This window comes from Gasterosteus aculeatus, chromosome 14 (genome assembly GCF_964276395.1).
Source record: "Gasterosteus aculeatus chromosome 14, fGasAcu3.hap1.1, whole genome shotgun sequence".
Lineage (NCBI taxonomy): Eukaryota > Metazoa > Chordata > Actinopteri > Perciformes > Gasterosteidae > Gasterosteus > Gasterosteus aculeatus.
The window spans coordinates 5,885,282-5,912,422 of NC_135702.1; the positions used below are offsets into that span (position 1 = coordinate 5,885,282).

At 45.9% G+C, this 27,141-nt stretch overlaps 1 protein-coding gene across 6 annotated transcripts; it reads right to left on the reverse strand.

The window, feature by feature from the left end:
• Positions 1-283: 283 nt before the first annotated feature.
• On the reverse strand, positions 284-26,423 carry nacc2 (NACC family member 2). Of its 6 annotated transcripts, XM_040197183.2 has the most exons (8): positions 26,163-26,251; positions 11,091-11,173; positions 9,934-10,110; positions 9,062-9,829; positions 7,171-7,347; positions 5,856-5,961; positions 5,507-5,604; positions 284-5,421 (listed from the first exon to the last, which is right to left on the reverse strand). In XM_040197183.2, the coding sequence occupies exons 3-8, from the start codon at positions 10,043-10,045 to the stop codon at positions 4,889-4,891; spliced, it is 1,794 nt and encodes a 597-aa protein (XP_040053117.2). In that variant the 5' UTR covers positions 10,046-10,110; positions 11,091-11,173; positions 26,163-26,251; the 3' UTR covers positions 284-4,888. The 6 variants fall into 6 exon arrangements, with proteins under 6 accessions (XP_040053117.2, XP_040053116.2, XP_040053118.2 ...); XM_040197182.2 differs by lacking the exon at positions 11,091-11,173 and having other exon boundaries at positions 26,163-26,423; XM_040197184.2 differs by lacking the exons at positions 11,091-11,173; positions 26,163-26,251 and adding an exon at positions 23,824-24,082.
• Between the last annotated feature and the right edge of the window lie 718 nt (positions 26,424-27,141).

The following is a 27,141-nucleotide window of genomic DNA, read 5'->3' on the forward strand; positions in this document are numbered from 1 at the left end:
ATGAAAATTCATAATCAACCTGGATGGAAATCTTAAGTATTGTGATTTACAAACTTTTGTCAAGTTCATGTAATTACCCCCCGTTGAAAATATCCTGCCATATCTCATCCAAATGTAACCGATTTTAATAATACATAGCAATAAAAGAAACATTGAAAGGATATCCTCTCATGTTATGAAGGGTATTTGGGAGTTAGCATTGCTCAAATGAAGGGACCACAGCTTTCTTGTAGCAATAACTCAATAGTGTACAAATATAATCCAAAGAAAGAAGAGGTCAGTATATGGTGAAGTAAGGGCTTTTATTAGAAAGCAGAGTTTTCTGTATTGCATTTAAAGAAATCATTTGCTCTTGGACTACACAACTGAAACTGGTGACAGTAAATACCATGATGGGAATGAAATGTTGATTCTTATGCAACATCAAAAGTGGCAACTTGCATTTCTGTTGTATATATTATTGATGCTCGAGTCAGAAGGCGCATAAACATTTTTTATCATTTTTCATTTGAAACATGAAGCAGTATCAACACGGAAATTGTCAAATCCCAGTTTGCCCGGTCCAAGGCCTGTTGATAGTGAAGAACGTTACCAAGATCAAAGTGTAGGGTTGCATGATAAGATATTTTGTCATATGGACTATTGTCCATTCAGAGGTTACCAAATCGCCCAGACTGAGGATCTGAAGTCTGGCACATGCTTACCAGAGCATTACAGATAGGGTCCATGTCAACATAGGACAGCTCTGTTCACAAAGCACCGAGACATCAGCCTAATATCAGTCGTTGTTGCAGAGACACGCACTTATAACCAAAGAGCCTGGAGTTTATAGTGCCCCTCCACTCTGGAAGTAAGCTAGCATAGACCAAAGCAAGCTGGGGAAAGACAAAGCAAATAGCAAGAGCACAGCAAGTCATGTCAGATCTTCCATAATGCACTTTGGGTCTCATCCCTATTCTGATTGTCAGCGCTCTGAACACATGGCTTTAAAAGTTGCGTTTTCTCGTCGTTCGCCAAACCCTCGGCCGCTCTTTTCTATCATTGTTTCGAAGTAGTTCTAAAGTGCTGGCATCATGTTAAAGGACACATACATACACGTATAAACTTTTAGTGCATTTTGTTCTGAGTCTGCTCAAGGTTCAAATGCACACTCAACTGGGTAGTTAGTCTCTGGATTCCACTTTCTCGGATTCACAATTTTTCTGTCATTATTATAATAGTTTCAACTTTAAACAGTCAATAAAAGGCCAGGGTGTGTGATAAAAATACAACCCTTACTCATTGCGCAAGACTCCACAGTCTTTGTTTGCTTACAGTGACAAAAGTTATTCAGCTTAAAATGCATGGTGCATAAAGATCAGAGGTTTCATTGGGTTCGAGTGAGTGCCTGAATGGCATGCATTTGTATGATATAACCGTCTCTTTGCATATAAATGTTTTGTTTTCAGGACAAACCACTCAATGGGACAAAATCTACTCTGCCCATCGGTTGTTACAGTAATGGGTAGGAACAGAGCACTTATTAATGTTTTTGAAAATAAGTAACTTATTTGCAAAGAAATGTCAGTAAAAATAGGTTCTTTTCAACCAACAACCCCATTCTATCTAATTTCTAATTCTTTTCAATGACCATCTAGGTGAACCAATCTAGGCATCATCTATGTCATGAAATTAAAAGATCAATTCACAAGACACTGGCTAAATGAAGGATATATGTAAAATACATAACATTACATACGTTTTACATGGCTTTTTGCCACCTCAAACCGTTTACCCTTCCCAATACGTAGCCATGACATTCTCTGAGAACAGCTCAGTTTATAGTGCAACATCATTCGATTTTCAATACACCTTGCACAACAGGAAATAGACCCTAAGCAGAACACAAACGTTTTTCCTAAAAAGGTTGGAATTTTTTGTTGGCCAGGATAGAGTCCGAGATATTTTACTGTACGGCAGACAAACAGGCGAGGGATCGCAATCTAAATACTTTTTCTGTGAATTGTATAAAGAAGGTGAGGCTGTCGGTCCAGCATGTCTGTACTTTACTCCTACATCCTCTATGTGTTGCTCGTCTCTGATCATAGAGGTTCACATCTCAACAACATCCACACGGTCACAGTCTTTTTAAGGCACTGCTCCACCCACTTTCCCCTGCGGAGGAGTATAGATTATTCACTGCTCAGGCTTAACTGGAGTTGAATTCCTATTCCCCTACGTAACAGCTAGGATCTATAACTTCCAAAATTACATACTTTTTTTGAAAACTGTGAGTGTAGGTGCCAAATCAGAAGTGAACTTCTGAACTTTTGTCATGAGACCAATTTTAGAAATAGGTTTTAAATTAAAAACATGATAAAGATATCATTTGTTAAATATTGAGGTTGGTACAGATTTGTGGAAAGCCATTTTAACATTAGAGAAATACTGTAAATAACTGTCAAAATACCTAAAAAGAAATTAGGAGCTCGTTGGGATGAAAATAGAATAAACCAGAAAGTAATTTGTTATATTAGGTAAATACTCCCTTCTCTTCAAAACTTTGGAAGACTAATTTAAAAATTCTAGAAAAGGGGAGTAATCTAAGAAACAAGTGTTTGACAATATTCAATCAAGGCTTGGCCCCCTCCCCAAAGCAGTGCTACAATTTACATTCATTCATCACACCAGTCGTTCCATCAAAGCCCCGTTTCATCTACTGTGGATCACATTTCCTCCAAAAGAAAGATAAGAAACATACATATTGTAAACGTTGCTATTCTCATTACCTAGTGCAATTATAACTCTTGTGTTTCTTGTTCAGGTCCATCTTAAAGCTTCTCCTAAAGAATCCAACACGAGACACGTAAACACAACCTTTGAGGTGGCACAGCGCTGAAGCATAAACAGATCAGATATCTGAGGGCTTGTGCTGTATTTTCTGCTCGGTTTTTAGCTTTCGTTATCGTAAGCTTACAGCGGGAAAGTATCTTTAATTTTAACCAGCAACTTTGGGGTTCACTAAATATGTCGGTCGGATTAAATGTGCCTTGACGCAGATAAAAAGAACAAAAAAAAAAAAGTACAACAGTGTATCTCTTAAAATCAATGAACAAAAGAAAGAACAAGTATTTTGGACTATGTCCCTATATGCATGGCATAAAGCATTAACAGCAGAATAGATATCAAAAAAGAAAAGTATGACACATACAGGTTTTTGTCCCTGTTCGACATTAGGTTTAAGTTCCCCCTTCCGAAAAATAGAAAGTTATCTTCAGTCAGATCTCTTTTTCTCTTTACAAACCCACAATCTTCTCATCAGATAAACAATCAGGGTGATGTGGAGGACATTTTCAGTCTTTAGTACAGTCACATTTAGCCTAAACTCCTTAGTTTCCCGCCCTTTAATCTTGAGTGCAAATGAAATAAGCCAGCAGAGATTGCTCGTGTGAGTTTTATTCAATAACTTACCCCCCCCCCCCCCACCCTAAACCCCCCACCCCAGGAAAAAACAAAAACAGGATGGAAGCAGGACTATGTCCATCACAGCACCACATCAAGGTGAAACAGTACTTTGTTCTTCTACCACTCAGTGTAGTGCGCTTCCTCCTACTACTACTCCGTATATTCAATTTCCTCGACGCGCGGTAGCAGCACGGCCCGCAGTTTAAAAAATAAAAAAATCCAAATTCACTCAAACACAGTGGACACCGCGTGGCACCCCGGTCAGTTCTAACAGGCGTCAGACTGAGCTCACATCCCAGTGAGAAATGGAAACAAGTCTTTAAATAGCATATCTGGAGAAAACAGTAGCTGTTTGCTTTTTTAGATGCAGGTTTGTGGCTTTGTTGTCGTTTACGATGATTATCTGCATCCATTGTTTGTGTTCATGCATGCAAGCTCGGCTTTTAGTTTTTAGTGCGCGTTCTTCTCCGCGTCTCTCTCTCTCTCTTCATCTCCAAAACAGAACGATGTGATCAAAAAGGATTTTCTTTCCGAGGAAAAAAAGCACCGTTTAACTTTTTCTTTTGAGACAGTGTATTTTTTACTGCTTCGATGCAAATATTAAAGGCTTAGTATCATAAGTTGAGAAATGTGCGCACATGTGTGAGTGTGTGATTGTGTGGTTGGGAGAGGAAGATTGGAGCAGACACAGGCATCACATTGACAATCTAATCCAATATGTCACAGGCAGATATGCATGAAAACCCAACTCCATGTGATTATTATACGTCTTTAGCTCTAAGAAAGGAAACCTTTCTTCGTCTTCATCTTTCAAAATGAGAAAATTGTTCTGTTTAACAACGGTAGAGCTGTGAATTACCGTCATATGTTTAGGTATATTTATCATACAACAAATAAGATAATCATTCAAGGTTGCTTGGGTTATTGTCAGATGTGGCAAAAAAAAAGAAAACAGAATATTTACTTAATAAACCATTGTACCACAACCCATAAACTGCAAACAAAGCATCCGTTGCTTTTGTGTAACAGCGAAATGATGAATCATTCCTGCCGTTTGTTTTGCTATCACGCCGTTGTGATATCGCTGCAGGTGCCGAAATACTGAGTAAATACTAAGTACACAAAGAAAAAGGGTGTAGCAAGAAGGGGTGATTATCTTAATGTGCTAATGCCATGCCTGTGTCTACTTCTACTATGAATGATCCACATCCACTATCGATAAGTATGCGTGGAGGCAAGCACACGGGTGCGCATGCATGTGACAGCTTCCTGTATAGTAAGATCTACGAGCGCTGCAGCTTTATGTGCGGAATAATTCCCGTTGAGGAAGCACAGAGGAGTAGAAAGGGTGGTGGGCGAGATGTTAAGAGTAGGAGAGCAAGCCAAAGAAAACGCGGCTGTTAAAACAGGATTTCACAACGTGAGAGGCGGCCCGGGGGGACATTCACTGTCCGTTCACCCTCAGACCTTGTCCAAAGCTTTCCACCTCCTGCTCCGCAGGCGGGTCGCCACAACTGCCCGCCCCGACTCCCGGGATCAACGTCGGCGCCCCCAGTGATCCGTCCGCACCTCCCAACCCAGCATCCTCCTCGTCCTCCTCCTGGTCCCCCCGGACCGCCGCCTCGCCTTCCCCTTCGGCCTCTGCTCCGGCCGCCCCGGACCCGGGGCTGCTGTCGGCCAGCGGTGGGTGAGTCCTGAGAGGGTCTTTGCGCTCCGGGTACAACCTTTGGTCTAGGGCCTTGAAGTCGGGCTCGAAGGGGAGGTGCACGCCTTGTTGAGGGGCCGCCAGCGCCAGGCCCAGACCCACAGCGGCACCCATGCCCATCCCTGCGCGGTACACCTCCATGCCGTCGGGCAGCATGGACTTGATCTTGGGCAACCACCGCTTGCGGACACGCCTCGCATTCGTGCACATGTCAGCAGCAATCACATTCATTTCACTCTCCTTGAAGTTGGGGTTAAAGTTTTGACAGTAGACTGTAAAAGAGAGAACAAAACTCCATGTTTACAACTTGAGCTCTATTTTCTCTCCTGATTTGATGATTTAGACAAATGGACCTACGTTTGACAGCGTTGAGGACCCTGCTGTCCAGGGGTTTCCTGCTGGGGTCACTCGTCGAGGAGCGGATGCCCGTCCCACAGCTATTGGCTAAAGTGTTTCTGCAGTGGGCACAGAGTCGACACCAGGGGGCAGAGTCAGCAGCAGGCACGTACAGTAGACAAACATGGGAACACACACACACACACAACTAACCGCATTGCACAACGTGGCCACAGATGGAGTGTGAAAGTTGGTTTGAGACAACAGCGGCAGTGTTGAGAGTCACACAAAAGAACTCAGATCTTGCAGTAAAACCCCTAACGGCTCGCACAAAGACGCTGTGCTTTCCTGTGCAGAACTTTGCACTCACCTGTCGAAGAACGTGGCTAGCAGGCGGCGAAGCAAGACTTTGTGTTTGATACCAGCACATAGATGACAATTCATCAGCTGCCCTCGAGTCATGAACACCTGTGTACCTGGTGTGGGAGAAAGAAAAGGATTTAGAGGAAACTGCTCTTGTTACAATCCATTCTCAGATTCTATGCCCTCTCCCTTTCTCTTTATGGCCCAATTGCCAATTGATCTTTTATTTTTCTGCTCCAATTGAAATTAATGTTCAAGGAGATCTTTGACGTAGTTAGACAAAGCTTCAGCTGTGAAAAGGAAAATCAGAAATCAGGTGGAGAATCTATTTTGAAACAGCACGCTATTAAATTACTCGGCTCTGCTTTCTTTTAAAAAACACCCCTTTCACATTCATCTATTGTATTCTGTATCTTTCAGGCAGACTATGGAACTGAACGATCTGTTATGCCCTGCTACGGTCCTGTTAAGTTCCTTTGTGTTTTTAAATTACATCTGAACATGAAACTTTTTGACCTCTGTTACCTGAACGTTTTTTTTATTTCTAACCTCGCCTCTATTCTTCTGTCTGAAAAGATTCAACACTGTATTCATTAAACCTCCTTTTTATGAATTACGTTATCTTCATGTTGAACTGTACCTGGTCTTTTTGAAAGTATAAAAAATATATTTTCCCTCATGCTCTCAGAGCCCTGTAAGGGCCACTTGGCAAACAGCCGGCAGGCTATAATACGCTTTTTACTCTGTCTAGTCACTCCACCATAAAGGTCCTGATTGATGAGTTCTGCAGAGATAGTTGTCCTTCTGTCACGGCCCTCAATCTCCGCAGAGAAGCTCTGCCGCTTTGCCCGGTCCCTTTCCGCATCGCCATAGCGACCAAACTATCATGGTCGGCAGTCAGAATTGAGGGTCAGACGCTACTGAAGGCGGTTTTCATGATTAGTGATCTTGAGTAGATGTAATCATATTGATGTCTTGACAAACATGTTAATATGTACAAAGCTAGAGTCCAGTCACTGTAAACAGGGAACGGGCGGTAGAGATCTCTCATTAGGGTCAAATACAGGTCTCGTGCATGGAAGGGTAAAAGTCACTCGGATGTGGGGAACCTCCCACAGTTACAGTTTTTTTTGCTGCAAATAAGCGGCTCAACAAAAAGCCTGGATTTACCAGGTTTCCTCTTCTCAAAGGAATACCGACAGTTCTGCATTTCACCCAACAACGTTCTAAACTCACTGCCTGCATACAAGCTCAATATCTGGTGAAATGTCAACGTGTGTGCGTGCACGAGTGGACGCGTGCGTTTGTGTGCGCGCGCCTACCGGCTACCAATTCCAGCTTCTCCCCGGGGTCGCCCTCGGTGTAGAGCTTAGGGTGGCAGCGGTAGCCTATCTGGCTGATGAGGCTCGCAGGCAGCGCCACCAGGTCCCTGCGGATCAGCACGCAGTTGCGGCTCTCCAAGGGCAAGGGCATCGCTGCCATCTCTGGCTTGTCCTGCACTGAGAATAGCAAGCGGGAACAGAAGGGGATATGAAAGCTTTTGTTACAAAGGAAAAATGCGCCAGCCAATAAATATGGAATGGTCCATGTGAATATTATCAGCTACAAAAAAAAGCATGCATGCCCTCCCGTGCCCTCTATCTAAAGAGAGGCTTCATAGGTGAATTAGTGAAGCAAGTTGGTGTAATCTCAGACGGGGTTGTTGTGTTTCATGAATGTTTCAGAGCTTTGCAGATGTCACAATGCTGCACCCACAACGTGACGTCTGGACGGGCGGGCGATCTGAAGGTGGGTGTTAGGTTCACTCGCAAAATGATTCCCCTTAACCTCTGAGAGGACTTGCGAGAGTACCTCCTGTGCAGGCACAGGATAATTAAATCCTTTAATTGCCCCACACATACACCTATATCTCGCGTGTATTTTATGTTCTTGTAAAATGTAACTGTTTTATAACGTGTTGTGTAACATCGTGTAACTTGTGATCCATGCAGCTGACTGCCTGCACACACGTCCTCTTCTTCTTTGTGTTGGATAACAAGTGTATGTTCACATGTTGTTTGCCTTAAGGATAAAACGTACAGTAGCAGTCAAGCCTTTTACTGTATTTGTTTGTGTCTCTGTTACACAGATAATGCACTTCTTATACTGCATGGGATGAAAGAGGATGGTCTAGTGCAATGCCACCCCACCCACCCTCTGTTTGGGTTTAGAGCTGTTTAGAGCTCTGTATGACCTGTGGTGCACACTTCTGCAAACTCTTTGTGACTCTGTACAACTGTGTCTCCGTCTTGCAAGATTCCCATATCATATTTTAAAGATTGACTATCTGTTCTTCATTTGAGTTGACATTTTTTACACTACAACACACATAGACACGCGCGCGCGCACACACACACAGACACACACACACACACACACAAAGGAAAGACGTGCATGGTTCTCAAATATCTCACAATGTCACCCTGGGGTGCTCTGATTGCAGATGGAGTGGATTTCATAAATTTCTGAAACTCTAGAATTTTAAAAAGCTGCACGATGCTAATAATGATGGAGTGTGTTTGTATCACACACACACACACGTTTATGTGTGAATGCAAACGAAGTGAACATACTGAAACATCTATAACTGTATGTGTAGGAAACCCTGCAAAGGCATGAGAACGAAATGCAGAACAGACCAGCTGTTGTAGCTATGATAAGGAGTATGTTGTTGGTCACGATGCACTCCAATCGTAACTCCATGAAGCTATCTTTATGCAGGGAGAACCCACACACACACAATGGAGGCACAACATCCTGCTTTTCAAGATGCGCAAGATGGATGATTTATGGAAGATTAAATCATGGAACTGGGAAGAAATGAATTCGCATCTGGGTTGTTTTCAGGACAATGAGAATCTACTCGCCATGCATTTCACATTCATGGATACATATTTCTGCCAAGTCATGTTGAATTTTACTTTTATGTCGGCGTGATATAAAATTAGGTGCGACTGAGGAAGTAATTAATTTACTCAGATCAGAGAATAGCTTTTGGAGATACGGGTGTGAGAATATTGATGCCAGTTTGAAATCAAAAAGGTCTTATTAGCATTTTCTCATTATCAATGTTACTGTATTATTATAGTATTATTTTAGAGTTTAGAAGTAAATAATATAACAGCTCTGCAACGCAACGATTTCCTCAAAGCATCGATTCCCCAGCATACTCACTGCCGTAGGGGTTCGCCGAGCGCCCATATGCAAGATGACTGTAGGAGTCTTCCGTGATCCCATCATAGGGCTCTTCCTCAAACTCCTCATCCTCATTCTGGTAGGATGTGGGACTGTCGGTGGTTGGCAGGCTGGACGCTCCGGGACTGGACCTTTCAACTCCAGCTCCCGCGCCCGCTCCCGTCCCGGCGCCGCCGGCCCCCTGCAGGTGGTAAGAGGGCAGCCCGGGGATGGCGGTGCCGCCGGCCGTCGTGTAGAACAGGGAACTGCCCCTGGCCAGCCGGTTCCCCAACTCCGAAGACGAAATCTTGCCCTGCGCCAAAGACGTGGTCAGGGGCGTCGGGTCGCCCGCCTCTAGTTTGATCTTACGCTGCGACATCAGTAGGGACGGAGACCAGCCGGGGGTCCCCAGGAGGGCGGCCACCGCCAGCCCGTTGCCGTTATTACAAGGACTCCGCGGCTCGGATCCTGTCTCCTCCAAAGACCCCGCTGAGTCACAGTGAGGCGAGTTCGCCTTGAACATTAGGTCCATGCCTCGTTCAACTATATGCTGAATTTGGAGGTAGCCGGCTGTGTACATGACCACCAGCTGTTCACTAGCTGCCATTGTTAGCTTCCCTGTATAACAGAAAGTGAGGATCTGCTCAAAGCAAGCAGGTGTGACTGAGGAGGGCAACTCAAACTGGCTCTTGGTGGAGCTGCTGAAGAGGTCGCGAAAGTAGAGGCTGCTGGCAGCCAGGACGGCCCGGTGGGCTTTGAAAGCCTGACCTGGTTGATAGAAATAACAGAGAACCCGGACGGAAAAATTGAAATTTGAAGTTTTAGTATTCTTTCAAAATACCCTAATAAAACAGATGTCACTAGTTACGAACCTTTGACCAGGATGGATACATCGCAGTAGTGTCCCAGCAGACGCTGCTCATTAAGGGAGCCCAGGACTGTGGCTCCAAAGTTTGGGATCTCCACATGGAGCAGCTGGGACATTTTGGCCACAGAGGAAGGAGGGGGTTTCAGATTTTCAATGCAAACTCCGCCACTGAGAGAGGCATCTGGAAGAGAGTGAAAAGACAAAGCGTGAAAGACTAAACGAGATGGCGAGAACTGGAAACGGAGAGAATCTTGAAATGAAAGAAAGAGCAAGAATGGAAATAGAGCTGAGATGAAGTGAGAAAATGAGCACAGCTGAGGGAGAAGTGAGAGGTGTGTGAAAGAGAGATATGCGGATATGCGGAAGACAGTGGGTGAGACAGCAGAGAGAAAGGGGGGAGTCAAGTCAGTCCACACAGAAAAAAGAAACAACACAATGCCGGGTGCTACTGTACATGAGGGCCTAGAAAAATACCTTAGGGCTGCGTCGCTTTAACTCAACTTCAAATTCCCCCCAAAAACCTGAAATCATTCGTTGTTTTGCACTCGGCTGGCCTGTAAATCAGCCTCCACGGCAACTTTTCCGAGGACGCAAACGCACACCGTATACGACCAGTTTGTCATGTCAGAGATTTTGCTGACTCTTTCTACCAATGTCAGCGTTTATCCGCTTTCTGAACTCTGGCTCGGAAACCAAACAACGCAACTTGCACCACACACACAATTTCCCCCTGACTTTGAGTTCATCCTTCTCTGATACTCCAGGCATGTTTGCACCATCTTTCCCTCCCTGAACCTTGTGTCATTGTTGTTTTTTTCTCTTTTCCCCAACGACACCCCCCCCCCCCACACACACACCCACACCCACACACACACACACACAGGCATATACGCACTGGTTTCATTATTAAGCAATGCTGCAGAACAGTTTCCAGGAATACAAACTGAAAAAAATATGTCACCGCCTCTCTCTCTCTCTCTCTCTCTCTCTCTCTCTCACACACACTCTCTCTCTCTCTCTCGCTCTCTCCCACCTCATGCACTTCATACAGACAAGCATGCACTCTGGCTTACTTATATAAAAGTGTTCACGCCTAAACACACACACACACACACACACTACAGGCTGCAGAGGGAAATGACTGTGTACTCTGGCACTCACCTGAGGAAGCCAGCACACGGCACTCTCTCACACGTGCGCAGACGCAGAGCAAAGCGCTCACTGTGATCCCAGACAGCCCTGACCTGTGTAAGCCAATCTTCCGGTTAAAAACACACCGTGGAGCCTCGGCGCTCGATAGCGCGCCAGCAGCAGCAGCAGCAGCAGCAGCAGCAGCAGTCGGGACCGGGACAGAAGGGGTAAGGGGGGGGGGTCAGTTCGTAGAGATGGCAGGAGATTCCCTCCGGCGTACTCCGCCTGCTCGACTCTCTCTTTCCCCTCAAGAGTGTCACTCCCACCGTCTTGAAGATGATTCTCTCCTCCGCTTGTCTTCTCTCCCCACCACCACCACCACCACCACCCCCCCGCCGACCTATCCTCTATCTCTATGTCCTCCCAAGCCCCATTCTCTTTGCTCACTGTCTGCCTCAGCGCTGTCTGAAAGCCTCGCTCTGCTTCCCTGTCATTATCTCCCCCCTCTCTCTCCGTTGCGCTCCCCCCTCGCTCTATTCTCCAGGGGTTGAATTCAACAAGTGCCGCTGTAAAGGGAGGGAGAGAGAAAGAGAGAGAGAGAGAGAATGGGGAGAGAGAAGGAGAGCAGAGCGAATCAATGATGAAAGGAGTGGGAGGCTCACTGCGCGAGTGTGTGTGTGTGTGCGCGTGTGTGTCTGATCAATGCAGTATCTATACGTCGCAGGGAGTGGGAGGGAGAGAAAAACACAGGCTACAGTTACAGACAGAGACTGGGCCGAGCTGGAGAGGAGCAACGGAGGGAGGCGAGAGAGGGAGGGGAGAGTTGAGACAGAGAGAAAGTCATTCGAGGACAGTACGAGCAGAGAAAGACAATTAGGATGAAGCAACTTCCAGCCACTTGCCCCCCTGGACACAAATGCCTATATGGTCCAACAGGAAAAAAAAAAGGGGGGGGGGGGGGACGGAGACAAAAGAGAAACGCGAAAAGCTGACGGAGGTCATCGGCGCCGTTGATTAATCAAACATAGAATAAGGAAACTTCTGAAATCCCGGTTTGACGCAAATCCGGGGGGGGAGGAGGGGTGGGGGGGAGAATACGTCACGACGTGTCGGTGAACCCAAGCTTCAACACGCGCAATCCTCCTCCACGTTTGTAAAGACCACCAGCAGTAATCTCAAGGTATTTCCCATTGTCTTACCAATTTTGGAGGACAATCGTTAAAAAAAAGAAAAGAAAGAAAAGAGGTTCTACTTTTGGGCAAGTGTTGTGTGTTTTCTCTGAATCATGCGAGGGCCTCTCTGCCAAACACCTACACACAAGTGGAGAGAAGTTCTGGTTTCACGCAAGACTATTTAGTATTTATTTATTCTTTTTTTTTTAAATTTTTTAACATAAATCGGACATTTTAATGATTAATTCACGCCTCTACTTGGCTGACTCTGCTTGTTAAGGTGACACTTCTGTGTTTCGTGTTGACCGCGCACACGGAAGGCGTCCCTAAATGCTGCTCGGTGGCGATGAGGGAGGACAGGAGCCAGATGCCGCCGCCTTGACAGGGAAGGAACGATAAAAGACAAAACAGCTAACCGAGAGGATACGTTCCAGAACGATATGTGTGGGAGGATAAGAATGCAAATCGCTGTGACAGATGAGTACTGCGTTTTGTAATACTGTACACACGTACACGCGTAGATGCTGTGCAGTTCTCACACGTCAGAGCAAAAAACACAATGGAGGAAGCTCTCTGACCTCTGCACTGCATTGTGGTCGAGGAGACCGTGAAGAAAAGCAAAGTGATTTCAAAATCTCATTTCATCTTTTCACCTTTCAACAAAAGAAATAAAGAGCCAATGCGTCCCCTGAAAGAAACGCTGAACACAAGGACATACTTGTCCTTTATTTTATTTATTTATTTTTTGCCGAAAGAAACCTCAAGTGGAGAAAGTTGTGTTAAACTGAGCAAACTTCCACTGCCTCGGTCACAGCGGAAATGTGGAAGGGAGGATTGTCACAAAGTGTCACACAAAGTGAGTCAGACGTCGCGTTAGAAGGCTTTGCCCCGGCAGTTTGACACCTGCACGGCACGCACAGCCACACCAGGAAAATGCACCGTCGAATGCAGGGAGACGCGATCCTGCAAAGCCACGGCGATGGAGGCGAGACGTGCACACGCTCCCGTCCTTCCCCCAAACACGCACAAGGTAATCTCCCCGCGCACACTCCTGTTTGTTTGTTTGTTTGTTTGTCCATCCGTCCCTCTGCGTGTCCGTCGGCCCGTCCGTAAGTTCTCTCCCGTGACTACTGTGTCGCCTCTCTCCCTTCTCCCCTCTCTCCCTTCTCCCCTCTCTCTCCTTCCCGCCCTGCACACCACCTACCCACTGTCTCTCCGCCAATTAATGCACACAGGGCTGCATTGCAGTGAGGGTTGGCGCGTGCCACGGCAGCAAGCACAGTACAGAGTCTGCAGACATGCATGTACGTGCCAGCCGGGCTGGGAGAGAGGGCGGCGGGAGGAGGGGAGGGGGGGGGGGGGGGAAGAGGAGGAAGAGGAGGAAGAGGCGGGGGGAGGGGGAAGAGAAAGCGGGAGGGGGCGAGGAGGAGCAGAGCAGAGTGAACGGAGAATATGTTGAGTCAGGCAGACAGGACGGCGGTGTGGCACCGTGCACATACATACACACAGACACACAACCGCATGCGCCAATGAATGTGAAACCTACAGGCGTGTACGTGTACATTGTGAGGACGGGCACACACACACACACACACGCACGCACAAGCCTGATAAAAGCGCGCACACACACACACACACACACACACAAACATTCATACGGAAAATGCAGCCTACTTCTGCCTGCATTAAATATAGACTTTGCACATCCGTGATGAAAACGTATAAAAGGTGTGTGTGTGTGTGTGTGTGTGCGCCTCCCTTCTGCCCGTGTCCTCATTTCCTTCTATGTTTGCATTGCCATGTCAAAGTTTCTTGCATACCTAGGCGTTTTTTTTGGCACTACAGATGCTGTCAGAGAGTATAAGTATAAACTTTTTGACTTTAAATATGACATTTGAATGCTATTCCGCTTGCCATTGGTTGCTCTGTTGGAATGCGTTACATGCAGTTTGATCAAGGATTTTTACCTACGCAGTGTCATTAACTGTAGCAGCAGGTCCAGGCATATTTGAATAATATGAAGAAATGAAGCAATTTGCCAGATGGCACACACACATACGTGAACACAGACTTAGTTACTTATACTGTAGCTATACCAAATAGCACAAGGGCATTCTTCAAACTTAAGGCTATAAAAGTCATACACAATTCTGATGTATGGATTTACTACCTTATATAACAGTTCTAGTAAGTTTAATCTTGAGGTTAAGTTGGTGTCACATTTGCTTTTATTCAAAATGCAGATCATAAAAACCTATATTCTATAAAAACAAAATTAGAAGACATTTTTGAAGTGAGCTCCTTCCCCTCTTGCTCGTGTTGCCTCTATACGGTCTCAATATGAACAGTCCCCTCGTTATAAATATTCAGATCCTGCAGTTCTTCTCATGTCTAAAGTGTACCAGACAACAGATTCTATCCACGTTGAGACGGCAACGCTCCCTGGCAACAGTTCTACCAATCGGGACAGAGCGGGTGTCTGCCTGAGTCTGTCTGAGGTTCATTATGGGATGTCGAGAGAGAGAGAGAGAGAGAGAGAGAGAGAGGGACAAGTAGAGGAAGAGAGCGAGCGAGGGAGAGAGAGGCTGCTTATCACTGCTTTTAATGCAACATCATTCTCTGTGTGCGGACCCTGATGGGTGACGTTGTCTGCTCATAGTTGGGATCAAAATCATCTTTTCTTTAAAAAAAAGAGAAAGAACTGCCAATGATTCATGCAGTTATGTAACAAACAGACAACTATTGAATGATTTGTTGTGGGCTGAATATTGTCTGGTATCTTTCCACTTCTATTCCCTTAATATTCACGAATAATGTAACTTGATCTGAGTAGGAGAAAAAAAAAGGGTTGAATTTGAGGTAAAACTAATAGCACAATGCTGTCCGTGGCAATACAAAAAGGACAATGTGAATATAAAGGCATGTAGTAAATAAATACTAGGGCGGGATGACTTGACTTAAAACCTGATCATTTATTTATTGGGTTGGAAACGTTAAAACCGCGTACAGTTTTCTGGACTCGACTGTAAGCGTATTGATTTATTCAATCTCCGGTTATATGAATCTGAAGGCGCTTCCTAAGCAATTCACTTGCACATGAATTAAAATGTTCATGGTCACAATGAGAGAAGCGTTATGCGAACGGGGTCCATCGAAGTGACCAACCCAAGACATTTTTTACTTCATTAGGTACAGAAACACAAACCTGCTTCTACCTTCCTGCCTGGCAGAAAAAAAGCAGAGTGATAAATGTTCTAGCTGGAGAACACAGTGGAACATATTTTGCTCTTGAGTTGTTTGAGAGCAAAAACAGAGCTTGGAGGAGACTGAATGTGCGCCATGTATACAGAAACACAACCCTAAATGGATCCTAATCGAATATTCTGTGAGTGTAAATAGGCAACCGCACGCAAGTTAGCATATGAAATTGTTTGCTAGCAGCGAACAGAATCTAATTCTACAAGGTCATTTAGTATCAGTCTATGTGGGCTGCGTCCTAATTGATTCAAACAAGTATTGTATAGCGGAGAAGAAAAGCAAGCAACAACCCGTGGTCGTAAAAGATACTAATTTACATGGGAATTGCGTATGGATGAGGAGGCGGGTCCGTGCCGCCACATGCCGCTCTGGAATCAGTTCATGCATCGGAACATGCCGCCTGCCACGTTTCGATCTCGGCACTATTGTTATTTTTATTAGCCCCTGTAATTAGTGTTCAGTGTTTATTTCCCCTAAAATCCACCAGTCAAATGGATTCAAGGGACCAGGAACCAACGTGAGCACACAAAGCACTACATGTAGGAATGCAGCAGCTCTATGGAGGAGGAGGACGGGCAGTGCAGCAAACCAACGGCCTCTTCCTGCACCTTAAACTAAGACGTAGCACATCAGCGGTTGGAGACTTGACCGAACACAAAGTTGTGACAGGAAACCCCCGTTTCGGCGAGCTCCTTTGGTCCGTGTAGTTTGTAGTCGTGGGGACGTTCTCGAGAGAGAGAGAACAAGACAGTGGGAAAGACAGAGGAAGAGCGTGTCCGTTTTGTGTGTGCATGCGGCTTTGTGAGTGTGCGTACGGATCCTCCTGAGGCAAAGGCATCGCTAATGAACTCCAAGTGGCTGAGGGAGGTAAACAAACAAACAAACAGTAACAGCGGCCAGCATATCACACCAAAACTCCGGGCGTCTCGGCCTTTCGGGATTGCTGCACACGCCCAAAACTCGTAAACATATCAACCCACGTACACTTGAATATACATGATGGCTTTTGGGCACGGGGGTTGAGGGCTGAACGGATACAGATGGAGGTGGGAGAACGAAACTAAAGAACATTAGGGAAGAATAAATTGAAAGAGGCGAAAAAGGAGAGGTGGAATAGAGGAGATAGACGAACAAAAGGAGTGAGGACAGAGTGAGGGAGTCTGTGTGAATGATGCAAATAGAAAATAAGGGAGAAGTTGACAAAGCACAGTCACAGGCAGTAATAGAGATTAAGAGAGCAAGAGGGAAATCGGTCAAAGTAGAGAAAGGTTTTGCTTAAAAAGAGTTCTGGATCAAGAATGACAAAGAAAATACAAAATGCAAAAGATCAGATACTATTAAGCTAAACAAACCTGATAGCATGTATCCCATAATGGTCCCATTCAAAAATGTATCTGAGTGTGGAATCATTCGGTGTATGGTGTCATTTTAAAACTGTTCCCATTGGGAAGGCAACCGACGAGGCCAAGCGATATCACAAACTGACACTTTGTTCCAATCGAGAGACATTCCACCTCCACGTCACTGACGCCAACATGTCTGTTCCAACGAGTCTTGCTAAAATGACACTTTCTGGGAAACAAAATCCTGCTTTATGAGAGCGGAACGGGAAAGATACATGAATGAGATACAAGAATACAGGATAACCTGAGAACAACGCAGGAGAGTGTTAAAAAGCCAGTTGGGTTTCTCAGTAATGCTCATATTGCAAAAGGACCAGCAGGTCGTTCCAGTTTATAGCAACATGCAAGTGTGACGTTAGAGACTCGGGCTCAGGGTCAGGGCTCACGCAAGACGGAGATATTTTGAACCAACGCTGACACAAGACCAAAAATTCCCCCGATTTCCAACTTGAAAAAGGAAGCTAGCTAAGAAAATCAGGGAAGAGAGTGTCTGATTCAGAGGGTGCCCGAAAGAAATGTGTGGATGTTCAGCAGCAGCATTTGTGTCTGTACACAATGTTAAAGTACACTGTAATATGCCTTGGGATATATATATATATATATATATATTTTTTTTTTTTTTTTTTTCTTTTTGGACCAGTTTCATACTAAATCCTTTAAATTGGCTTCGGCTCCTAGCCGCCATGTGACTGGTGGCTGTCCAAAGCGTAACACACAACTGTACATTTGCAATGAGCCTGAGGGGGGTAATTTCATGCTGGCGTACACTGAACTTCTGGCAGCGAAGTATCCGATTCGACGCGCTCAGACTTGCAGATTTAGTGGCGACATTACTGAAAATATACCGATAGCGGTCTTAAGTTTGGTATGCATGGCATATTTAATTATAGTTTAAAGGGACTTAATTGTTGTTAAAAAGGGAAGGTTAGGCAGATTTTCTCACCCTGCCTTCTCGACGGTAGGTTTTTTATTGTAAGGCTAGTTTCAGGTAATGGTACCTAATTGTGGGAAAAGTCTGAGCGCCTCAGAACGCTGAAACCTTTTCACGGTACAGAGCAGATTTGAACAGATAGCTGTTAATTAAATTGCAACGTACAGCCTTTTCCCTTGGCGTCACCGTAGGCGTGTTGAACTCCTGACTCGACGATGACGTCGGTTCAGAAGCCTTCGGTTCATCTCCAATGTGCTTCCTCGTTTCTGTGACTGTGCTGCGGCGGCGCAGTGCACAGGATTAGGACGAAGCCGTAGTTGACGCCTTCCCTTTTAAGCTCCTTGATAATTTATTCTTGCAGGTACAATTGCAAAGCAGTGGTGTCAATGCTGCGCTAGCGCCCCTGGCCGCAAAGACATCTGATACCCCAGTATGCTAAAACACAGCAGATTTGTGAAGCCGCTCGCACTTTAGTTTAGGAAGCACAGGGCCCTGAAACCCCATTGGTGTCCTCCTCGAGGTGACCTTCATCTGGGGACCAGGGCCATGAGTCGGCCTGCTGAGTGTCCCGGACTGTCACACAGGGACTACAATTAGGTTGAGATTTTGCAGGTCGGCATGTTTTTGCGAGTGTGTATCGATGGTGAAACGGCGTGCTTTTTTTTTTCTTTTCAAAACATAATTAGCTTTTTCTGCTGAACAAAAAAGGGAAATTGGGGGGAATCAGCATGAAATGAAAGCATTTCGGCGGTGATCCTGCACACGCACATTCTGTAGGTGAAAGTGAGACCAAGTGGAAAACATTTTGTACAGAATGTGTGCATTTTCTACATTGTTGCTAATATTTTTCATAAAAATGTATCTATAAAACTTGACAGGTTAATTTTTCTATTTTTAGGTTTCAAATTTACCATAAGGTTCTTCTCCCTGCCGCTCTTTGACTTCGCACTCCGTCTCCAAGTGTGGAAAGAATTTATATTGTTTCCTTTATGTCAGCATTGTGATTCTTGTCTACAAAGATTCTTATTCATTCAGAGCAAATTCGATCTGGAAAGCCGAAGCGGGCTGGATTTGCTGTTGTCGACTCATCCAAGGAACTTCAAAAGGTTCTGGCGGGTGGGGAGTTCCCCGGCGTTTGAATCTCAAAGAGCTTAATTCTGGCTGGGGGAGTTTCAAGCTGATAACAGAGGCGAATAAAAAAAAAAAGAGAAAAAATTATGTGGTGTGTTTAGCTAATTCAAATTTTGTATTTTTAGCCTCAATCCAATCTAACTGCCAAAATGTGAGTCTTTTTGGAGGGGTGCTTTAGAAAGAATAAACAACTTGCCCTCCAGAAAAAGGTAGAAAATATAGCTAACATTGTTAAAAGGTCTGGTAGCAAATTCCTATTCCTGTACTTCCTGCGCTCCATCCATGAGACTACGGGGCTTTGCAAGTTCTTCCCTCTCTAATTTACACAGAGTAAAAAAAAGAATTTGTCTCCAGTGGCAGTCTAGAGGTTTTTAAGCAATTTCCATAATCAGGTCTTTAGGCGTTCACGGGTTGGAGAAATGTGACACATCATGTGGATGTTCATCCAAGAACACAGAAAATGGCAAATAGCAGCCGCAGCGAAAGTGTCAATCAAACGGGGACAACTCCAGGTGAGCGGAAAATCATCGTGGCCCCTTTAAGTGTGAAAGTTTAATCACTCCCCAGCAAAGACCCCCCAACCCCCCCAACCCCTATGAGACGTCCCTCTGCATGAATAAAACAAACAACACACTGTGTGTTGAAGTTCCCAGTGCGTTTACCGCAGTCAGTCTACGAGTGAGCGACAGGAAGAGAGTGACACAGAGGTAGAGGGGGGGGGGGGGGGGGGGGTATGGAGATGATGAACATGCCATTTTGATCACCACTGTGCTCAATGTTTCGCAGGGACACATGCGTGACATCAGACATCAGAGCAGCCTCGACGTGACCGCCAGAGGAGCCCGGTGCAGTGCAGAAAAAAAAAAAAACGAGGACACATCTTTCAGCATCACTGTCTGCACACGGGCGTGCACAAACACACACCCACACACAAAAGACGTGTACACGCAGGGGGCGCGGCACCCACGTCAACCGAGCCATGTACATTTTTTTTCAATTAGAGCGGACAGAAATGCTTTAATCTATTATCTCGCCTGTTAAAAGGAGGAGAAAAAAGAGAAGGGATGGGGGGGGGGATGTGGTTGTCGACGTTAGGTGAATCTAAATCAATGGAGCGTCTCATGATGTTTGCCGTAATAAAACATATAATGCCGTCTGGTGTTGTAACGTATTATAAAGGCCTTGTTTGTTCAAGTGCACAGCGATACATTCACTCTTATTTTAAGGGCATGCCCCCCCCTCCCACCCACCCACCCACCCAAACGACCATTACTGTGACCGAATAGACTAAGCATACATGTGATCAAATAACATGCCGCCTGGTTAACCTCATGGGTAACACTGACCTACGGATCTTGTTCAGGAACAATGATAAAACGACAGTTGAAGGTACATATAGATGTGAGTCAATTAAGGGTGAGTGTTTTGTTATTGCTTATTGTAGTTTCACGGAATAAACATACACACATACAGACGAGTATGACTGGTGCTGGTGATAAAGTGTTGTGGTTTTACCTGAGAATCCGGTCAGGTGCTTTTGATTTGCTGATGGACTGACGGCCTGTACTGATTTTCACGGAGCTACAAATTGATTAAATTAAAGTTTGATTGATTGATTAAATCCTAAAGTACTTGCTCCACAATTTGGAAAATACACTTTTCTGTTTGCTTCAGCTCATTAAATAGCGAGCTTTGGGGGTTAGCCAGATTTATTTATTTTAAATCTTTCCTACGCTGGCTGCTTTCCCTATTTTGAGTCCTAAATCTAAAAAGCACTAACATCGGGGACCTTCAGGTCAAACACAATGAGTTACGGTACCATCAAGGGACGATTAATTGAATTGTGGCCTTCGGAACAACTTCTTTAGTGTTTAGAAAAACACGATACATTTCAAGCCACGGTGGCTTCCCACCTTCTGCCCGGGAACCCAACTGCAGACATCAGGTAAGTAATGTTGTAATTGTACAGGCATGTTAGCTGTGGAAATGAAGAGAGGTGGGACGGCGTGCTGGGGGGGGGGGGAATTAAAACTACCCCGCCTGGGATTCCTGTCTTTTTCCACTGACTCCTACCAGCGTTCCGCCGGGCCGCTAGGACACGGAGAGCACACACGGGGACAGGTCGTCCCCCGCCGGAGAAGAGGTCAGACCCGCTCGCTCACTACCAAAGGCTTCAAATTCGCGAGCCGCGTCCGCTGGTCCAAGTCGAGTGAGACTTGAAGTTCGCAGCAATTTAATTATGTGCGGCACACAGCGAAAGAGCATCGAAAATTTAGGTGGGCTGCGAGGATAACTGCCATCCACAGTGCTCTCTCTCTCCCCCTCTCTCTACTTTAGCGTGAGTGTGTGTGTGTGTGTGTGTGTGTGTGTCGGAATGATTCCGTGGGTTTTATTTATGCGTTAGTGAATTTGTGTGTTTGTGCATGTCGGCATGCGTCATCCCCCGAATTATAGGTTTGACTTTCACGGCAAGTCGCTAAAACCCGTAGAATATGAATATGCAGGTTAAAGAAAAAGCTGATTTAAGCTCACGCATTCTTTTTTATAGAGATATTTAAGTGAATGCAGTGAAGTGACCTTAAGCCTTTGGGCCCTCGTACACAAACTAAGTACACAAAAGGAGTTCGACAAGTTCCAAGAATCAAAAAGCACTTGCCAGGTAACACTGGCTTCTCAGAAGCGCCCCTAATGCTCAACACCGAGCGGAATCAGCTCTCTATGAGGCCATATAACAGAATAGATTTGACTTTAAAGTATTAAATCAAATGTTCCATCCAGTTTGGGAATGAAATGACTGTCAGAAACACGTCCTCCTCATACGTCTCAACCACATAATTCTGCGCTACGGCTACGTGCGCCTATTCATGCTGAAAATACTTGGAACAATCAAATGTGCACATGCTCCCTTTCTTTTCTTTTTTTCTACTCAAGCACACATGTACACACACACACACGCGCGCGCGCACACACACACGAGCGAACGCACTCACACATCACAGGCACGACATTCATGCCATGTGATCTTGCTAGGCATTATGCCAACGGCCAAACATGTCACTTACCAGAAATCTCCGAGACAGAGCGAGAGGGAGGGAGAGAGACTCTGCACATTAGTCAGTTTGTGAGAGCTCCTTCTCGTCGGGCGTAAGTACAGTACGCACACATGCAACATGAGATTTGGCTGCTGTAGTTGTCAGCTATGTAGTGTGTGGGGGCAGTGGATTCTGAGAAAAGGAGGGACACGTGATCTCTGAGATGTAATGTGGAATTGTTCTGAGGAACACGCCATGTTTACGGTTCATTGTCTGAATTCTTGGAAGGCTTCCTGAAAAGCACGTAGCCAGCCAAGTAGTAACCAAACCAGTTACACTTTTAGGTTCCAAATGGCTGATCCTCTCTTTTCGCACATTTGTTCCCTCCATCACTTTTTTTTTCTCTCTCCACGTTTCTGTGTTTGAGCTGGTACATAAATGGACTGTAAACAGACGCAGAGTAAATAACAAAAAAAACTTCTTTGTGAAAGTATAAACTTTTGGGGGGAGCGGGGGGTTAAAGAATGTATTTTAAGGATGCATAAATAAACAGCAAGCATAGAAATACCATTACGTTTTTATCTCAGCCTTAAATCTGAAGAGAAAAAGACTGAAGGTTGGAGGTAAATAATTCCAAGAACCTGCCACACTACTTTTAGGAAAATGCCCAAACCTCTTTGGCAATCCACTTTGAAAACCTTAAACATTAACATGTAGTTAGCTTGCAAACTGATAGTGTCATGTAGGACAAATGCAAACCTTTATCGATTAAGTCTTTTTACTTTTGATTTCGGGTGAGAAACGTCGCCTACAGGGAAGCTACATCAGCTAGAAGGCCGACATAAAAACATTAGTCACTTGGGCGTAATTTCGTTTATCTATGTTCATCACTTTTTTTTCCAGCAGTGCAGCCAGATTCATCTATAAAGCAGTCAATCTGATTTAATGTGAGTGCCAACTTCATTTTGGAGAATATATGTGGACAAGGCAAGGTCACTGGCGCTATTAATCTGTACTTTATTTATACCCCCTTTTAAAAAGGAGCTGCATTTAACATTCAGACTATTAATATGGCGGATGATATGGATCTTTGTGTCGTTATCCGATTTTCTCTAAATGCTTAGTCAATGTCTACTGCACGTTGGGACACGTGCCCCCTCCACTTCCACCTCGGGTAAACACTGCTAGCTCCGTTAGCATTCTCGCTAAAGTTTGCACTTTCTTTAGAGCTGTTGGCTACAGGTTGGTCAGATGAGCCGGGCCGCCACCCGACATGTTGAGGGCCTTTGGGCGGCGGTGGAAATGCTTATCGTCATTTCCCATAAATGGACTCTTTATTACTGAACTACTCACCGGGATTAAGAAGGGAACCAAAGCCGTATTGCGTTTTTGTTTTTTTCTTTTCCAATCTCACTGATGCATTACTTTGAGTGCTTCGTGAAATAGTACATGACGAAACGTTTGCGCGCCGGCCAAAAAGATCCGATGGGAAATTTAAATTGCTGCCACTTGGAGGAAATAAACAGCACGACACCTTAGAAACGGCTGGAGTGCAGAAACCTTTCATCACGGCTGACCTAAACTTTGCTGCTACCGGTCCCGGTACCAGCAAACCAACGTGCCCGAACACACCGGCAGCGGGATCTGTGAGCTGCGCGGTGGATCCAGGAATCTATGAGAAGCTGATGCATGACTGCTGCCCTGTATCGCATACCATCAGCAATGACTCATTACTGTCTCAGGAAAGGAAAATCAAACACACATAAACACCCTCCCCACACGGGTACACGCGCATATAGTGCAGCAGATAAAAGTGCACCACGCAGGGATACTCACGGGGCGGGCGAAGCAGAGCAAGGGACAAACACTCCAGGTTCTGAATGTTCTCGCTGTGTTATTGTTGTCCTCAAATATTTGTGTTGCAGCGAATTAAGAATGCCACAGCTTGTATAAGCCGCGCAAAATGTTTTTCATGTGTGCAGGCGACCTCGACTCTCGTTGGTTCGGCGGGAACAAGAGACGACGCAAGTCTCTCACAGACGCCGTCCTCTTCTCTCTTTATTCGCCCTCCTCTGCAAGTATTCGCATCAGTTATATTTGAAACTGTGTTGTCTTCTCTCTCTCTCTCTCGCTCTCTCCTTGACACTCCCCTACTTGCACACAGCCCTGGGCCCCCTTGTGGAATGCTGTATATTGTGAGGCCTATGGAGGAAGGGCATCCCGGGACAGAGCCAGAGCGAGCACACACACACACACATATACACATGCACGCACGCACATGCATTAACACACTCACAGCAACACACTCAAACACGCACACTCGGACAAATACAGCTGCTGAGAAGCATCACAACCATCTTGCAGACGTCCAAATCAAGGACGGGTGGCGTTGGAAAGCCTTCGTTTCGAGAGAAGGATGGAGGCAAAGAAATCCACTGTTTTCCACGTATGTTGTGTTAAACACCGAAGATAGAAACTTGGCAAATTCACGATACCCCAATCTGATTTCCCTGTATAGGGCAGCGGGATATTATAAACTATGTTTTAAAAGCCCTCTTTGTGCTGCCTTAAGTCTGGCAGGCAAACCTATGGATCCATAATGCTTCAGTTATTCAAAGGGGAAGTGTGATACACCTCGATCTCCCGCGTGATGTTTCCACAGGGGAGAAGCACAAACAGATGGGCAACAAAACTGTAGCCCGGCGAGGAACGCCACACGCAACCTCGCGAGCCAGCTGATTTATACGACTCCACAGAGCCGAGCTGTCGTTTTAACGTACAACCTGCGAGACACCTGTCCAGGACCAGGGTGCTACACATCCTGCAAGTTACACACTCAGACAGAGATCATAAACGTAGACGGCAACCAACTTTGAAACGTCAGCTTGACAGCGGACCAGAGAATACGAATGAGAGCAGGGTGACACAGTAAAACGGTGTGTGTGAGAGGGAAGGAAAGTGACAGGAAATGAAGAAAGTTGCACCCCGGCTCACCACACACACACACACACACACACACACACACACACACACACACACACACACACACACACACACACACACTGTACCCATGCATGTATATGCAGGAGATGGGACGCTACACACACACACACACACTGTACCCATGCATGTATATGCAGGAGATGGGAGGCTAGACACACACACACACACACACACACACACATACCCATGTATGTATTTGCATGGGAGGGAAAGCAGGGGAAGAGGGGGAGGGGGGGGGGTCCATGTTCCATGTTCGCTCAGATGACTCCTGCAGAGTTCAGGTGAGGTAAACAGGGGCCACAGTGAGTTTTTGCATTCTTAATATTACAAATCACGCCTCTAACATTACGAATCCACTTTGGTTTACAATCCTCACAGCCCACAACATTTTGCAGCGCGCATCACTTTGCCTCTTGTTCTTGGGCAACATTTTAAAAGATGAAATCACAGTGATGACGACTGAATGCTTGTAAAAGGCTCGTAGGGTTTAGACCGTTAGACCAGCTGCAGTGGATCTCCGTCCACGCTCCTCTTTACTACACTTGTGCAACAACGAGCCAGACAGCAGCAGCAACGTCGATTGTTCCATTAGTAGCCCCATTCCTTGACGCAACATACACCACCACAATGGATCCTTATGGGCGGGGGGGGGGGGGGGGTGTTCTCTCTCTCTCTTTTTTTTTGTTTTTTTGTTATGTCTTCATCCTGGCCGATAATATGTTTCCACTTTCTTACACTTTAGGCTGCGACTAAAAGTACCGCCGAGCGTCACAACCAGACTACAGCCATTAAGCGGGCGGCGAAGGACGGCGAACGGAATGCTTCAAATCAGATAAAACGACTGTAGCGGCGTGAGGAACAAACCCCCCCGCGTGAAGAAACCCCCTTCCCCGTTTCGCGATAACACTTGGTGAAAGTTTAAGAGTCGTACTTAGTTTATCTGAAAAGACCCCCCCGGGTCCGTCCGTCCGTGCCCCCCCCGTCCCACCACCCCTCCATGCTGTAATGTCAGCAGTGTGTGTCGGGGTGTGCAGCTGTCTACTGTACCTAAAGAAGGAGCGGCGGCGCAATAATGCATGGTGACAAAAACACACACACACACACACACACCTATGCGTCACACAAATGAGACATTGTAACCATGAAGCCGAGGCAGAAAGGCGGATATTTACCAGAGAAATGTCGCTATTCCATAAACTGCGGCTGCTGGCTGGCGCAGACGTGACGGTCTCTCTCTCTATTCTCTCTCTCTCTCTCTTCTCTCGCTCTCCCTCTTCAGATAAACGTATAAAGTTTGCGGCGTGTCGAAAAAAAAAAAAAAACCCCACACACACACACACACACACACACTCACAAACACACCAAAACAACAGGGCCCGGTTTCTCCCCTCGTCCGCTGGCTCACTCTATATCACTCCAGTCCTATCTTGGCTGCTCGCCCCCCTCCTCCTCCTCTCCAACCCACTCCCTCCCCCCCGCCTCCCCCCATCTCTCTATCCCACTCTCTCTTTCTCTCTGTCCGCTCCTATTCCTTTGCAGGAAGTGAACGCCGCTCACATGGACGGTGCACGCAGCCCGACATCATGCGCCACCCGCTAAACAGTTATTTTTTTTAAAGACGCAGACGTTTGCCCCCCCTTTTTTTTTAAATAAATAAAATAAAAAATATATGCAGGAGGAAGAGGAGGACCTGCCGGGTCACTGTACACTTGTCCTCCTGTAGTCCACGCGGCAAACAACGGGACCGCCGAGCAGCGCTGCACCGTCACGTCGCGCGCCTTTGCGGACACGCGAACCCGGTGCACCCTGCGGGGCTTAAAGGTGCAGACGGCCGTCTGCGGTGTGTGTGTGTGTGTGTGTGTGTGTGTGCAGTCACTGGCCAGTTTGCCCGTAACCAACGCTGGGGTGTAGTAGTTCAGTTAGTTTGGGGGGGGGGGGGGGGGGGGGGGGGGGGGGGCGGCGGCTCATTAGAGGCTGGGAGAAAGAAAGGGCTGCCTATAGAATGAAATGCATGCGTGGATGCCTCACGTGTCCTTCAATGCGATGACAGCTCGAGGCTGCGTGATGCGCATGTGCGCTGCTAAATTATAAGCGCCAAATGGCGGGGGTGGAGGGGAGTGTGTGTGTGTGTGTGTGTGTGTGTGGGGGGGG